Source organism: Rhyacophila brunnea, unplaced genomic scaffold (assembly GCF_057557595.1).
Source record: "Rhyacophila brunnea isolate RB1 unplaced genomic scaffold, BYU_Rbru_1.0 scaffold_22, whole genome shotgun sequence".
NCBI lineage: Eukaryota > Metazoa > Arthropoda > Insecta > Trichoptera > Rhyacophilidae > Rhyacophila > Rhyacophila brunnea.
The window spans coordinates 18,914,221-18,932,074 of NW_028232882.1; the positions used below are offsets into that span (position 1 = coordinate 18,914,221).

General features: G+C 31.4%; 1 protein-coding gene across 1 annotated transcript in view; it reads left to right on the forward strand.

Moving 5' to 3' along the window:
* The window catches only part of stg1 (stargazin-like protein), a 148,746-nt gene that overhangs the window by 21,066 nt on the left and 109,826 nt on the right, over window positions 1–17,854 (forward strand). The window contains exon 2 of the mRNA XM_085949916.1: window positions 6,839–7,089. Within this exon, the coding sequence (XP_085806042.1) occupies window positions 6,839–7,089 (251 nt within the window). The remainder of the gene's footprint in view (window positions 1–6,838; window positions 7,090–17,854) is intronic.

A 17,854-nucleotide genomic window follows, 5' to 3' on the forward strand; every position in this document is an offset into this window, starting at 1 on the left:
CAAATCATTTAACTATCAATTGCTTCATCTAGCTTAAGCATTTTTTATTACAGGCAATGACATATCAATTATTGGCTATCTCATGATTGTTCATCAAAACAGCTTTCGTAATATTAACCTAGATAAACGGTGGCTTGCGTAAAGTTTTATATAAATAATGAAGAACGGTTGATAACAGTTACGCTTACTACTCCACTCGAGTCCGTCACTCGACATTCATCATTCGACATTCGTCTCTTGAGCTCAACCCGATCATGATCACAACAGTATCGCGGCTTGGTCTAAACACCTAGTCACCACGGTTCTCTGTACTCTGCTTCAGGAAAATTAATATCTACATACATCTACACTACTGCTGCTTCAATCAATATCACCTTCTCCTATCGATCCCTAAATATACATACCTGCGTATAATACATATTCTTTTTAAATACATACCGTGTTTAAATTATTTTTTTGCAATTTAAGATATATTTTAAATAATCGTTGAAAATCGAGCTTTCGCCATTGTTAGGTACAAATATATTACAAGTAGGGCAAGAACTTTATTTCAAGGGAATGCTACCACAGGCACCTTTTAAAAAAGAAAAGGTAAAGCAAACAATAAAGTAAAACAACTGTGATTTTTTTTCCGCGCAATTTACAAAAAAATACAACGAACGTTTTCCGTTTAACGAGAAAAATCACAAAAGAAATTTTATCTTTCCCAGACGACGGCGGCGCGCGGATGCTAAAGAAAATGCCGTTTTTCTTTGTAATAAAAAGGAGAAGTTTAGAGTGTTAATTAATTTAAGAAACATGTGTTAGTCTTACATGATGTTGTTTGCTCTATCAGAGTTTAATATTATTATTGGGCCAATTTAACAATGTTTTATTGAATAATGCTGATCCGGATATGTATTTAAATTTTCAATGATGTATTAACTATGAATTGCCATACAGAATAAATAATTACAAGATAAAAATAACTTTTTATATACCACGTTTTTAAATTTTCTGTTGAATCATTTACAAACTTGACAATTCTATGTATTAACAATTTAGGACAAATAAGGCGTCAACAAATCATTTTTTTTGCTATTTTGCAACAAACAAACAAACAAACAAACAAACATAGAATACTGAATTGTCACTTTGATTTTCATAGTAACGCACGTATATATTATCATGTAGTTTGCTAGGACCACCCCCTTAGCAACCAATAATAGTGGATTGGTTTACGGATTGCTTCCGAAATAACTTTTCATACAAAACAGAATTAACTGAAAATGAATTCAATTCTACTTAAGGGGGGACATGCTCGTCGAAGGTCAAAATTGAGTTTTTATTGTATTTTCAAACCATGATCCTGGACACTCCTTAAACGTTGTAGATAATCTATTTATATAATTTTGAAGCCTTATTATCCTTTATAGTTATTTTAAACATTTGATGACTGCATAAAGTATTTTTGTTACATAAAATAGTATTCTTTTAAACCTCTCGCTCTAATGTTTTAGAATATAGTCATATTTCGGTACATAACTGTGCAGTGGTGTTAAGTTTTTTTACATTTATTAATTTTTAAACGCATTTATAAAACTATTAGTATATTTTATTACGAGATAATTTTTGTAAAATATTCACGATAAAAAATTATATTGATAATCTCTGTGATCCCAAATTTGACAAGAATTAGGCATTTTATTATTCAAAAAATCGGCAAGATTAACGCATTTGAAGATGATTCTAAAGATATTTATTATAAGCTATGTCTTTGACCATTCAAATGTGATAAACATCTTATGAATAATGATTGCTTTATAATAATTATTGACCTAAGAATAAGGTAGTGTTTTTTTGAAATACGCCATTTCTTTTGTCATTCCCCAGTGGTTACGCTACAACATACGGCCGTAGCCATAAATTGACAAACTATAATTAAAGTAAGGAGTAAAATGATATTAACGCGCGTGTTTGAACATGTACCGTTTAAAAAAAAAATAAAAAAAAATCGGTTAGGTACATGTTCAAACACGTGCGTTAACATAATTTTACTCCCTATTTTAATTATAGTTTGTCAATTTATGGCTACGGCCGTATGTTGTAGCTTAACCACTAGGGAATGACAAAAGAAATGGCGTATTTCAAAAAAACACTATCTTATTCTTAGGTCAATAATTATTATAAAGCAATCATTATTCATAAAATGTTTATCACACTTGAATGGTCAAAGACATAGCTTATAATAAGTATCTTTAGGATCATCTTCAAATGTGTTAATTTTGCCGATTTTTTGAATAGTAAAATGCCTAATTCTTGTCAAATTTGGGATCACAGAGATTATCAATATAATTTTTTATCGTGAATATTTTACAAAAATTATCTCGTAATAAATTATAATAATGGTTTCATAAATGCGTTTAAAAATTAATAAACGTAAAAAATCTTAACACCACTGCACAGTTATGTACCGAAATATGACTATATTCTAAAACATTAGAGCGAGAGGTTTAAAAGAATACTATTTTATGTCACAAAAATACTTTATGCAGTCATCAAATGTTTAAAATAACTATAAAGGATAATAAGGCTTCAAAATTATATAAATAGATTATCTACAACGTTTAAGGAGTGTCCAGGATCATGGTTTGAATATACAATAAAAACTCAATTTTGACCTTCGACGAGCATGTCCCCCCTTAAAGATGGCTAAAAGTTTCAAATGTCTAGCTAGTCGGGAAGTTAGTTAAAAATCGATTGCAAGTTGGATAAATAACTACCGGACAAACAAGAATACGAGCTAAGAAAAACGTGGTAAAATACCAATACCTGTATTTCAGTATTACTTAATAAAAATCGGTATTCATGAAATATATGAAAATAATAGAAATACCTACTAAAATAAATAGATATAAAAATCTCTTTAGGTTTTAATATTTTATCTATCTAAAACTATCTATATAGATATGTCATATATAACTAGGTATGAAAAAATAATGTCATAAATTACTTACTCCAATTCATAAAAGTGGTATCTACAGTCATCAGTAGATAACTACTAACATACCAATAAGTGCCGAAGAGTGAAGGTAGGCTGTTAAGAATAGACATAAATAGTGCACACTTTATCAGTCATATTTATTTGTTTTCATTGAACTAAGAATACGAATTTCAGATGGTATTGATTAGTTTTTAAAATTTAAATAAATTCTGCCTAAACCAAACCATAATAGTAAGGGTAGGCCGTTAAGAGATCCGATATAAATAGTGCACACTTTATCAGTCATATTTATTTGTTTTCATTGAACTAAGAATACAAATTGCATGTGGTGTTGGCTAGTTTTTAAAATTGAATTAAACCCTGCCATCCACCAAACCACAACAGTGGAGATAGTCTGTAGTTGACTAGTTTACAAAATTGAATTAATTCCTGCCTAAACCAAACCATAATAGTAGAAAACGGGTGTAGAGATCCGGCATAAATATTGCATACTTTATCAGTTATTCTTATTTGTTTTCATTGAACTAAGAATATAATTTGCAGATGGAGTTGGATAGTTTTCCAAATTCATTTCTGCTTTGATCAAACCATAATAAATAGAAGAATATTTTTTTATCTAATATCTATTTTGATTTAGACAAGGTTTAATCGAATTTGAAACACTGTGTGCAATTCGTATTGAATCCACTAATAAATATGCAATATAATACATTCAAAGTTCAAATGAATAATACTCTTAAATGCGTATTTCCTGTCTTCTTCTTCTAATACCCATGCCATCCCCTATCGGAGAATGGCATCCATAGGGGTGACTTTTTACTACATACCTATTATCTACTATCCAAAACGGCTTAGTGGAACTGCACTCGTGCAAATCACGAGGTCTTTAGCCACGCAATTGCAACGTCGTTTTCTCATACGTTTACCATTGAATTTATCTTGGGTAATGCTATATTTTTGTCCTTTCATAATGTACGTAGGGTACTATAGTTTTCAGGTTTTCAGAACTTTTCGGTCCTTTCTAATTCGTTTGAAGACATCGATAATAATTGTCATACTATCAGCTAGTGGCGAAGGATGAAGGTAGGCTGTTAAGATTATATATAAATAGTCCACACTAAACTTTGTCAGCCATACGTATTTGTTTTCATTAAACTGATACAACAATTTGCAGATGGTGCTAGTTATTTTTTTAAAAATCAATTAAATCTTATTTCTACTAAACCATAATAGTTTTGGTGTACTATGGGCGATCAGATAAAAATAGTGCACACTTTTTCAGTCATACTTATTTTGTTTTCGTTGAATTTAGAGTACATATTATTACAATAATGGTGTTGGCTAGTTTTTTAAAATTCATTTAGCCCTGCCTAGACTAAAACATAAAAGATAAAAAATATTCGTTTACCTATAAATATCTGAAACTATGTATGATTTAATGGCATAATTTTAGATATTTTATAGATAGACAATTATATTGTGACTATTATCTAATAATGGCTTGATCTACGCAGGTTTTAATTAATTCATAAATCACATCAATACTACCCGCATATTTTAGTCTTGGTTTAATGAAAAAAATATTTATGACTGAGAAAAATTAATATTGTGTACTATTTATGTTGGATCTTAACAGCTTACCTCCCACCCATCGGCAGTGCTATCAACGCAAGGAATTTTAGGGATATACGTATACAACCATATCTTGAAAGTGTCTATTCTTCGTAATATCTTTTAGTTTAGCGATCATACGTCCATGGCATAGAAAAGGATTGGGAAAACATAAAAGCGAACTTAATGCCTATTATATTGAAATCGTGGCATTGAATTGGGAATAACGATAGTGGTTCTAGTTATTGATTATCTTCAAATGCAATACAGCAACCCGTGTGCAATAAATAAAGATTTGTGATTGCATAATTCGTTCAAATTATTACCATTTGTTTCATTGTTTCATTCATAATTTTATAAAAATGACTCAAATATAAAACTATAACTAAAATAATATACAATGCCAGGTTTAGGTTAAAGCAGATATCACTTTTGCGTATGCCCATTGACTCCTTTCTACACTTAATATAAATCGACGGCCACCAGAAAAAGTGTTCTAATTATGAAAATAGCGTTATAATTTTTGTTCGCTTTTTATAATACTAAATTTGTTGTGTGCATGACTTGTAAAAATTTTAGGTCTCTACCATGAAAAATGACGAAGTTAGGTTTCCGACAATGGTGCTATATCAACATCTCGCATCAACCAAATTTGTGTTCACAATATTTAACAAAATTTATTATGTAACTGTTATTAATAATATAAATCGACTACATAATAAAAAATATTGCAATTGAATTTTTGTATTGATTAATTAAATATATTAAAAATATCGTATATGTATTGTCAAACAAGCAACCTGGTGGATCTCTAAAAAGTTAAGCATATAATTATGCTTTGGTTGAATTTACTTATGCGACTCATTATTTTCAAAACATTTTTGTTTGGCATGACTGTTTAAGAATATGACTATTCACATAGCTACATTCGTAACTGTGAAAAATTCAAAGCCAAAGATTCATTATTTTAGGTTACTTATTTTGTTCATACGACCTTCATATATATTTGAATCATTAAAAATTAAATTACTCGTTTCTAATTATCTGCTTCGTTATATTTAATAATGTTTTAAAATAATATTGCAAACTTCATTAAAACAAGAATATTGATTATAAATTATTTAAAAGTTAGAACTTTTTAGTTGTCAAATATATTATATTATGTAGTATTAATTATTCCCTGTCTAAGTTTTATTGGAAAATATGTGCCCGCCATTCCATTGTTTGGATATAAATGTGCTCCTGATGAAAACAAAGTTGGCAACCCCTGGGTTAAAGTCTCGATTACTAAAGAGTTCTGTATTGTGCAGGTATTTACTATATTATTTATATTAATCAAAATCTTTCTTTTGTTTCAGATGACCGTAAAGAAGAAAAGTAAATAATTTAAAAGTAACTAAAAACGTTCGAATAGAGTAATTTTTATTTCTCTAAATAATTGAAAAAATATAGTTATTACTACATATATTTTTATTATTATTTATCTACTAAGTGCAAAACAGTGTTTTATACGCAATTTAATTTAATTTTATAATAACGTGTAGTTAGTGTACTATAATAAATTGTTTTGAAAACATACATTATTTGGTTTATTATGTGAAAGATTTAAAAAGTATTAATTCATCTAAAAGTGTGTGCTTAATATAGTAAGCCTAATATAAACATTGTGAAATATCGTGACAATTTAAAATTTACATAGTGTGAGTAGAATATTACTAAACGATATATTATTAAAACGGATCAAATTTACTGAAGGTGGAATTTTGGCTTGGCGATATTGCTAGAAAGCGAATGGGTAAGAGATTCAAAGTCAACATCATTTGAGCAATATTCGAGCATTTAATTATCACATCGCTCGTTGCAAATCAAATGAACTATGCAACGAGTGCCTATGCAAGGGCAAGCAGAGCGATATTACCAGCAACATCCGGTCCAGTCGAACCACTTCCGGCAGTTAAACCACGTGGTATCATCCCCTACACCCGTGCATAGCAAAGCTCACCACTTACCACCCCCTTCAGTAAGCGCCACGATCGACAGAAGAACAGTCGGAAACTCAACAATAAGTCCACCATCTTTCTACACTCAAAGAAGACATTACGATAATTCTGCATATAATAGAGCAACATTTGAGTGTACAGACTCAATAGAGCCTTATCCGAGTAGCAATCGTAGAAACACGCTATCTCCAGGACCTCAAAGCTCCGCTTCTTGTAGGGTTAATTTGTATAGTGGAAGTTCTAGTTCTATAGTCCCACATTCTATCCCTGGGGTTCCTTCTACCGTCCAGCTGGACGCTACGGTGACCTGCCTTTGGGTTCTTACCCCTCTGACTGCCACGCTGAGTGCAGTCATTGTGTTGGTGGCCATCACGACTAATCAGTGGCTCCATACGGAGGAGAAAATGAATAATCCTTCGTATAATGGCACTGGTGATAAGGATTACCTGTCAAAATTGACAGTGTCTGGACTCTGGAAGCTGTGTTATACTAACCGTGAGTATTTTATAAAAATATGTTATTTTAATATTATTATTTTTTTTATTTTCGACTGGGTGAAATAATATATTCTGTAATTGAATTTGTTCAAAAATACAGAGCCTGCAATATCACTCGAAAGACTGCCATTGCCGCGGCAGCTTGGTGTTTAAACTAACTCACGTATGATAATAATAATTATAGTAATTCTATACGGAAATATCATAATATTTCAATATTTAGAGTTCGAAATTCGACAATATCTTTTATGTATTTTTTTATACAATTCAGGAAGTCAAACATACATAATTTTAAAACATCTACGTACTATAAAAAATCTAATTACGACGAATTTTTAACATTTTAAAGAGCTTAATAAATTGCGTTAACAAAATCCAAAAAAAGATAATATATATTTTGGCTTTGGAATTTTGACCCAAATACCATTTACAAGTGTAATACTTTCGTCTGACCAAAAAATGGACTTGTTTATACTCGGACTATATTTTGTTCTAAATAGTATTATGTGATCTAAATCTGGGAATGTCTCTTAACAATAGTTGTCCACAGATAATTAATAACAGAAAGCTAAATTGATCAATCGAACAAATATTCTTCGATTCATATTTGCTGCGCTTTGAATAACTACAGCTCCGATGAAATATAAAATATAAATTAATTAAAATCAATGCAAAAAGAAGAGAATAATAAAAAAGATATGGTATTTTTAATATTTGTGATCTTTTGTTTGTAAATACAGTAAATCTATTCAAATATACTATACGTAGGTACTTAGCTGGCTCTTCGATGTTTTAAATAGAAGCTACATGTAATCAAACTGGATGCCGACCGAAGGCAGCTGTAAAGGTAAATTGTTCATCAATGCGTTAATACCTCCTAGGAGATCCGTCCACGTATAAAGGCAATCAATTAAAGCGATCAAAGGCTGTTCTCTGGTTCCAGGCGTTGCATTTTGTGTGAAAGAGAATATTCCTAGTTTTGGTTTAGGTAAATAACGTGACAACGTCATTAACTGTATTATGCTGCTCGGTGGTAGGGCAAGGGCTATACAAATATAGTGATAGGTATACCCAATGCTAAAATCCGTTAAATCGATGAGGCTGTCATGAACTAGGGACTCAATTCAGTAGCGTAGGGTGGAGGTAGGCTGCTAAGATTCGCCATAAATAGTGTACATTAAACTTTGTTAGGCATAAGTATTTGTTTTTATTGAACTAAGACTATACTTTACAGATGGTGTTGGTTAGTTTTAAAAAATCAAGAAAACCCTGCCTAACCAAACCATAATAGTTTTGGTATACTTTGGGCGATATGTTATATTTATTTATTTCCGTTGGATTAAGAATACATCTTACCTTCACATATTGTTGGTTCATTTTTTTTAATTCATTAAGCCCTGCCTATACCAAACTATAATAGATAAAAATATTATTATATTTATAAAATATTCAAAGTTATGTATGATTTAATTTATCTGTTATGGTTTGGTTTTGCAGGGTTTAATTGAATTTTAAAAATTAACCAACCCCATCTGTAAATCGTAGTATTATTTCAATGAAAACAAATACATTTATGTTTGACAAAGTTTAGTGTGCAATATTTATGGCGGATCTTAACAGCCTACCTCCACCCTTCGCCACTGGGACCCATACTAGTGAAGGTGGTAGTAGAAGTATTCATATAATAGTAATTCGACCACCATTGATATAAAAAGTTTAAAAGTGTGCATTTCCGATAAAAATCTAAAGCCTTTTTCGAAAACCCCTTTAGTTGACTTTTGAAAACATTAATAGTTTTAAAGGGGTTCTCTATATAAGACGCAAAAGATAGAATTTATACTACGCCATATTAAACCGTCATGAATGAAAGAAAATCCATTAAAAATCTCTAGAGAGGGATCGAGTCCGCACGCTCAAAAGCCAAACGGAGTGCTCTTCAAATTTATTTTCAACCATTAAATGCTCAGCAAAAATACACAAAGTTTTTAGGGGCTATGTAGTCGAACGTATACCTTGCGGATTCACTTAATCCGCCCTTTTCTTTTTTTATGATTTCACATAAAGTGTGCGGTGGAGGAATCTTTATATCCCATCTGATAGTTTAACTTTTCACCCAAACGGCATTCAAGCCGGATATATTTTAATAGTATTTGAAATCAATGTTACTTACGGATGAATGTTTCCAAAGTGAAATTGAATAGTTAAAGCTAGGAAAGGTTGAAATAAAAGACTTCGGTTAGCGTATACATACATTGTATTTTTAAGTAAAGACAAATAATCGGTTACCGAGGATTAAACTAAATATTATATCACAACACCAATACAGATGAATTTGATTGTAAATTCAACATTCTGTTCTTCAACAATCTTGTTCTTTATTTATTATTGTTTAATCATTACGGTAGTTTTTGAACTTTTTTTGATCTCGTGGCAGCCTTCGCATCTACACGTTTTATTACGGCACCCTAAATTTATAATTAGTGGTATGGATGAGCTTGATTTAATACACTCAGTTTTTCAAATATACGAATGAAACTAGTTTTAGCTACCCAGTGGCGATTCTAGGCAAAGTGCCACCTATAACTAAACTCAATGAAATTATCAACTAATTCAACTTAATTATTTCGCTATTTTAACAGGATACACATAATGATATTTTTTAATTCAAATCAAGATACACGCAACGAAATATCGTAAGCGCTGCAGGCGAAAAATTTATCGACTTCACTGAATTTACTTTCAAAAGTTATATTACTCGCATTTCTTTCTTAATTAACTTGAACAATTTCCTTTAACTTTCCCTTTACGATGTTGATAAATTCTGTCCATTCCAATGATGTCATCTTGGGTTACCATACGAGATTGAAAATATTACAATATATAATTGGGAAATGACTATTTTGCTAACATAAATAAGTCTATTACGGTCGCTTCACAGACTAGATAAATACTTTTTAATTAACACATTTAAATAACATGCTAATTATATCGAATGGTCACATTAATTGTTACGCGTCTTCAGCGTCCAACGGTTTTGACCGTACGGCAAAAATCGGTTAAAATCCGAATCGACAACAAGTTCTTCACGCCACTAAAAGAATGTCGCCTTTCAGTTTTTTGCCGTACGGTCAAAACCGTATAATGTGAAAGGAGTCTGAGCAAGAAAATGATCAAAAAGGTATCAAAACTTAATCATAATTCTTACAGTCTACAAGTTATAATTATTCATCTTGGTCTGACGCCTTATTTTCATTTCTCTTTCTCAGAATTGAGCATGTCTCTCTTTGTCGCATATACTTTTAGATATACCTCTTTTGTTCGTAATGGAATGCGATGCTCTGTTTGCAATATGCACTTATAATTTATGACAGATAAATGTAATTTTACGGATATATATCAGTTACGTGTATTTATCGATTTGGAAAATAATAACATTTTAATAAGATGTTATATTGCTGATTCTACGAATAGCCGAAATATGAAGATAACGAAGTGCATAGTGAAATATTTACAGTTTAATGGGCTTGATAACTTTAAGTGACATTAAAGTAACGGGAGGGTTAACAGTGGTTAAAAATTTGTGTCTGTCACATTGTAGTGGGTCCTTATTTTTAGTTTGCCATTCTTCAGATACCATCACACAGTACCAACGCATCAACGCATGCATGCCTTATGGACAGATTGAAATCGATAAAGAGTATGAAAGCAAAATAAATAATACACCCTCGTAAAAAATATCACGCAATATTTTGTACATAAAAAAAAATATTTGTTTTCAATCAAAATTCCCTCAACGTTGCTGTTTTTTAATAGCGAACAAAGAACAGAAGAAAATCGTTTTTCTCGCACATTATAATAACATACATAATATTATATTACAAGTCTGTAGTTCCCCGAAGCTGATTCTTTACTTAAGATTTATATACTATATTATCAAACATGTTGAAGTAATCTTTTCCATATAGACAGAGCCTAAAGCATGTTAATGATAATTTTCAGAAATCTTTGTTAATAATCACAAAAGACACGACGTATACATAAAATTATAAATATAATATTTAGTTTTAAGCTAAATTATTTAAAATAAAAATAATTTTGTAAAACTCAATAAACAAACATAATAACATTTTAAACTTTATGTATACTAAGTATTGAATGGAAAAAAAATCATTAATATTGTAAATACAAGAATTTCAATAATTAAATTTGGCTAGTGCCAGACGTCTGTTACAAATAAGTTAGTGATGTCATTCCCTTAATTGATCAACCATTCCGCAGATTGCCTCCTGATTGGTGGTATTTGTAGTATATCAGTTTTAACGTAGTTATAAGAAATAATTCGCATGAATAATAGACGGATCGATAGCTTAGATGCGACAGTACTCACCCGAATGTAAAAGATATAATGTTTGATGCCCCCACTCGGTTCAACTTTTTTTGAAGGATGTTTTCTAATATTTATTATGTTTGCTTCTGGGCTTTTTCAAATTATGTTTTTTTCTATAATACACAATCAAGCATTCTAAAAACGTTATCTATGTATATAATTCAGTGTTGAATACAAACATAATAGTTTTAGTTAATCATTGTATGATACAAGAATTGTCGGTTTAAGGGAAGCCAGTCGCAAACAAGTTTTGAAAATAACCGATATACTGGATTATTTGTTAGATTAGAAAAGGTGAAGTTTTCATTCTTGAATTTTGCCAAAATCGGTTATGGAAATTAGCATGGTTCCCGCCTGGCTTCCCGTAAACCAACTTGTACCGAATTATATAAATATTATTAGATTATGTAGTCATATGGTGATAGTACTAAAAATACATTAGACATCATAATTACAAAAGTGAAATCACAAGTCACATAATACATCATAGTGGAACAAACAAGGCATCAATCCACGCAATGGTGCATTTTGATCTGGCCTGGTGTATGGCTAAAACCCCTCCGAGGAAGTCATACATATTGCATACCCCACAATTTGCTCCGTGATCTGAATTTCACCACTCACAAAGTGGAGACTTATTCATCATATAAGCACATCTACGATGCCAACACCGGATTCAGTTCAGACACTCGCCATATGTGCATGGAAGCCTAAAGCCAGGAAGCTCACCTAGCAGATCCATATATGAATAATATGCTAGGTATGTCTTAACAGGGATAATACCTCCCTTTACCCCTTGTCACATCTAGTATATCCAAGACAGCGGCTGAAATACCCCTTTCAATATTAATCCACTGCCTCAGAAACTCACCTTCAGTTTATCCACTGATTAAATTAGTTTTAAGTCGTTTTGCAATGCAGATTCATTTGTTGCGAGCATCTCACTGTTACCTGCTGCATTTGTCGAATACCGCAAGCATGTCAAAGTAATTTTAGATAATAATATAAAATTGGTTAATTTGATGATTTTTAAATGTACAGAAAATGCCAATTTTACCTTGAAAAATTAAATTCATACAAATTATTATTCATTATTTGTTGAATTGTGCTTAATATAATTATTATAATCGTATTTAAAACAATCGTATTTTGTTCGAAAATATATTAACTTGATATATTATGTTTACAAAACATAATTATTCGATAGTAGTTTTCAATACGTTATACCTTATTTTTATATTACAACGTTTGTCTTAGGTCATATTCTTATTTGTCCGGTGGTTGTTTGTCCGGTACAAATCTTGCAATCGATTTTAACTAACTTCCCGACTAGCAAGATATTTAAAACTTTTAGAATATATCAGCACACGATGCCAATGTTTTTTTTAATACTTTTAGCCATCTTTAAGTAGACTTGAATTCATTAATAGTTAATTCTGTTTTGTATTAAAAGTTTTTTAATACCCATATCGGTTTTTAGGGGATTCTAGCAACTAAATTATTAAATAATATATACGTGCGTTACTATGGAAATCAATATGAAATGACATTTCATTATTCAGTATTTCTATCAATTACAATTTTTTGATCGTGTAAGCTTGTCAAGTCAAGTTTATATGATTCAACAGAAAATTTAAAAAACGTTGTATATAAAAAGTTCTTTTTATCTTGTAATTATTATATTTATTTAAAAAATTGGCTGACTAATATACACCCACGTATTTAAAAAAAAAGTATTATAATGCATTATATCATAAGACCTACGGTATATTTGTGGGTTGGTTTAGATCAAATATACCGAGATATATTTATTTTTGCGTAATTCTAGTGGCTACAGGCTCAAGTCCCGTCAGACGTCGGATAATTTTCATGGAAAAAAATCTATTACCTAGGTGTTTTCAATATATGTTATTACGTATATATGTTTAATTCATAGTTTTTTTCTAGTGTTTTTGCGAGTATTAAAAAATATATATCGATTTATCTAAAAAATACAGATGTGTACCGACCACTTTAAATCGTTTTTATTTATATTGAATATAATTTCAGTATGGTCACGATCATGGCCCCCACATCCTGAAGCGGGCCCCCAGGCCAGGATCTTTGGCGGGCCCCTTATATATCACTAAGGTTAAAGGCAATCTGACGTTCTACAGTGGCGTTTAAGGTCAATAAAAATTCATTGTATTTTCAGTGATTTTGAACACATCGAATTTTAGAGTTGTCGAGTATCGACACACAATAACCAAAAATTGCAACGCAGTATATATTTTAAAATGGTAATAACACCGAAGAAAAATAGCACCGCAGGCGACTTTTTATAATATTAGAGCAAATTTAAGATGTGTGTTTATCAATTATGTGGTCGACCCGCCCCCCTGAACCCGGGCCCGTAAGCTAGAGCCCTGTCAGCTCTCCCCCTTGTGGGGGCCATGGTCACGATAATGAAACGTATAGTTGTATGTTATTTTTGCATATGAATAAAGGATGGAATGGAGAGAGTAAGAAGATAAAATATAATTAGCGCAACCAAGAATATTAGGTCAGAGCAGATGAATGAAAAGTAGTATAAAATGTTGATTCATTCAAACGTGTGAAACTAAACGATTTAATTAAAATTTCCGTTATTTTATCAACGTTATAATATTCCAATTAATATATGGTGCGGGTTTTAAACTTGTAGTGTTATTATTTTGCTGAAATGATATATTACCAATATTAATTAAAACGGAACTTTGTCAAACAAAACAACTCAATATCCCATATTGATACTGTCATACGGTGGTTTTGCATAGCATTTTGGTATTAACTCCATTCTGTTGATTGCATTAATTAAAATTTACATATAATGCTTGCATTATAAAGAGTCTGCTTCGGGTAAATTTAGTTTGTTTGGTTATCGTGGAATATTCTGCTGAAATTTACACAAAATTGGACAACTCCACTCGCCTTTAATGATTTAACACTTGTTGAATAATAATTAAAATGTTTTAATATCTGACATTATCTAAATCAAACGTTTGTATCATAATTAATTATGAAAATATTCACTATTATTAACTTGTTTTTTTTGACCATGTCCGATCCTAATAGGATCATATATGGGCCTCCACAGGGTAGAGGTTTGTATTAACAGATTTTGTTTTTACGAGAAATGGATGTCAGTCACTTGCTTAACCTATTAGGTTCATACCCTGACTCACAAACAAATTGAAAAACAACATGTGTACTTGCCAGACCCAGAATTTGAACCTGAGACCCACGGCGGGATAGTTTAGCGCTTAAGCCGTGCAGCCACCGTGGGTTGGTGTTGTTAGCCATAGATAATTATTTGTTTTCATTGAACTAAGAATACAAATTTATGATTAAACCATATTAGTAGAAGTAGGCTATGGAGATCTGAAAATAATAAAGTCCACTTTGTCAGCCATACTTATTTGTTTTCATTGAACCAATAATACAAATTGCAAATGGTTTTTAAAAAATGATTGCCCTGCCCAACCGAACCATAAAATATAAAAAATATTCTATAAGTATGTATGATTTAATGGCACAATTTTAGATTATTAATAGTTATCCAATAAATATTATGGCTTGTTTTAGAATGGGTTTAATTGATTTTGAATGACTATGATGTGACTAAAATGATGAAGACTAACCAATTAATACAATTTATATTCAAAATTCTTTGGTTGAGTGGCACTTTAACTGGGTATGTTTAATTCGATTCGAAAATTGTGATACACATGGGAGACAGTAGACTTACCCATTCAAATAATAATTTATAATCAACTATTTCTTTTATTCAACGAATAATTTAAAAGATTTAAATCTTGTAAAAAATATTGGAGAAATCCATGACGTCAGTTAGTAATTGAAGTAATAGGTATCTACTTTGATTTAATAAAAACAAAAACGATTGCCAAAGTACCTTGATTTAGAAGAACGCTGATGAGTAGGTATTAAAAAGACCAATAGTTAAAATTTGTCGCAATTACTACGTCGCCTTGTAGCATAGACGTAAATGCAACGGACGGGGCGTTAACCCAGGAGATGCAGGGTTCGATTCCCTGCCGAGGTTGCTTACTTTTTTCAAAAAGATTTTTTCTATTGGTTATAATATATTTTTTCAGAAAGTGTTTTTCAAAATTATGTATGTTCAAATAATAATTGTTATTTTTCAAAACACTGTAAAGAAATCTTTAAACATAAAAGACGCCGTGAACCGACAAAGTTTGAAAACCCCTGGTTTTATCAGATAGTTTAATAAATCTTTAATAAAAGTTAAAATAAACACGTGTTCACTTTGAGTACGAGTAGGTATATGTGCAAGCTGCTCTTAGTTGTAAATTTGTAAGATATTTTATTACCAACACAATTTCTACTGTTTGTTTTATTAATAACGATATTAAAGTCTATTGTATGGAAAACAAATGACGCTCGTATGTGCAGTCAGTGGAATTAGTTACATATTATTATTATTATTTGCACACATATATCTCATACAGTTACATGAAATTATATGTGCGCAGTTACATAAAATGTGCAATGCCATCCGAAGTAATATTACACCATGGAATTAAAGCTTAATTAAACCCAATGCGACAATCGTTTAAATTATATAAAGAAAGAAATCAAACTGTAATTTATTAAATTTTATAACATACGCAATCGACGAAATAATGACGTTTAATTTAAAACTCTCTATATATTGAATAGGGATCTATATTTACTTATAGGTGTTATTTTTTTTAGATTCTCCAGATCTTAGTTGGTTACCGTGGTTTCACTTATATCCAATTTCAGCCCACAAATAATTTTCTATGAGTTTTTTTTTCTTTTTTTGATGGCGCTATTCACCTAAATTATTTGCCATCTTGACTCATATAATACTCCTCCTCTGCTTCAATGTAGTCATTCAATAGCAGCATTTCCTTGGCATCATTTCCTTTAGACCCATTTCTCGCTTTAAGTTTACTCATCGATTATTTTAGATAGTATTACGACTATTTTTCTAGCTTTGTGTCTTGACTTATTATATTTAAGATATTTAGCAAACTCTATAATATCACATACCCACAATAATTGTTCTCATATAAAAATATTATTTTTTCGCTTTTTCCTTGGATAGTAAACTGGAATCGTGTCACACAGTGTAATACGGCCACTTGCAGAAAGCATGTCGGGAAATGCATATAACTTGAAATGCACCAGAGAAATAATAATTAAATTTCGCATCGTCTGCAAGTCAAGTGAGCGTTAACAATAGGGATGAAAGATTTGTTTGGCCATAATAATTTGAACTTATAGTGTAATAATATTACCATTTTAAGACGTTCAGTATCCATTTCTGTACAGTTTTAATTTAGTTGACGACAAATCGTTGAATATCCTGTTACGCCCTAGTATTAATGCATAGGGAAAGAACAAGGTCGCGCCACTTCCCTCCGTCCATCACTAAAACTCGCGCCTCCCACCTGAGACCTGCAACCCACAGATCGATTTTGTAGCACCTCTTCACGGTAAGGGAAAGTCACAAAGGTACGGAATGTCGCACTCTCTATTGGCATCCGTCTCAGCCATGTGAAGTATCTCTCCGTGATTACCGAGGGATGCAGTAACCGCTCACGAACGAAGTGTTTGTAACGCCGTCATATCAATACACCCCTAAGATTCAGCGGAGACATCCATTTACAAAGTCCAAAATCCGAGACCTTCGAAGCAAGTTGCTACATCTCACAGCCATATAGGAGCACAGGCACACGTTAAACAAACGACATTTTCGGTCCTCATAAAATAAACTTTGATCTCCATGCGACTCCAAGTTGGCTGAATACAGGTCCTGCCACACTTATGCGGATTCCAAGTACACTGAAAGACTGCGTCGGTAACTGTAGTACTGAAGTATTTGAACCTGGTCACCAGCTCGATGGGCAGACCAGAAACCCGGAGATTGTGTCGGTGCCAATGCATACAATTTTGAATTTATTTCATATATTATATAGTTACACACTATAATATAAATGGCATCTCCAACTCAAAGTAGACTGCGATAATATAATCAATATCAAAACTAACAGCAATCAACCACACTTTTACTTTACCATTCTTTAACCTGAACAAAATTTAATTGTGGGATTACTGCCAAAAGTTGATAAGTCTCAAAATCATGTTATGGAGAAATTTCAAATTGAAAGTTTGACATGCCCCATGAAATCAGGCATAATGCTAATTTCTTTGTATTTTATGTGAATGCTCTATATAACGGATGGCCTTGACTTTTTTCTAGCTTACGTATTTATATATATAGACACGTAATCCGTTTTTAGCTCTAAATACATAATTTATCGTCTTACCAACTTCTAGCAGCAACCCA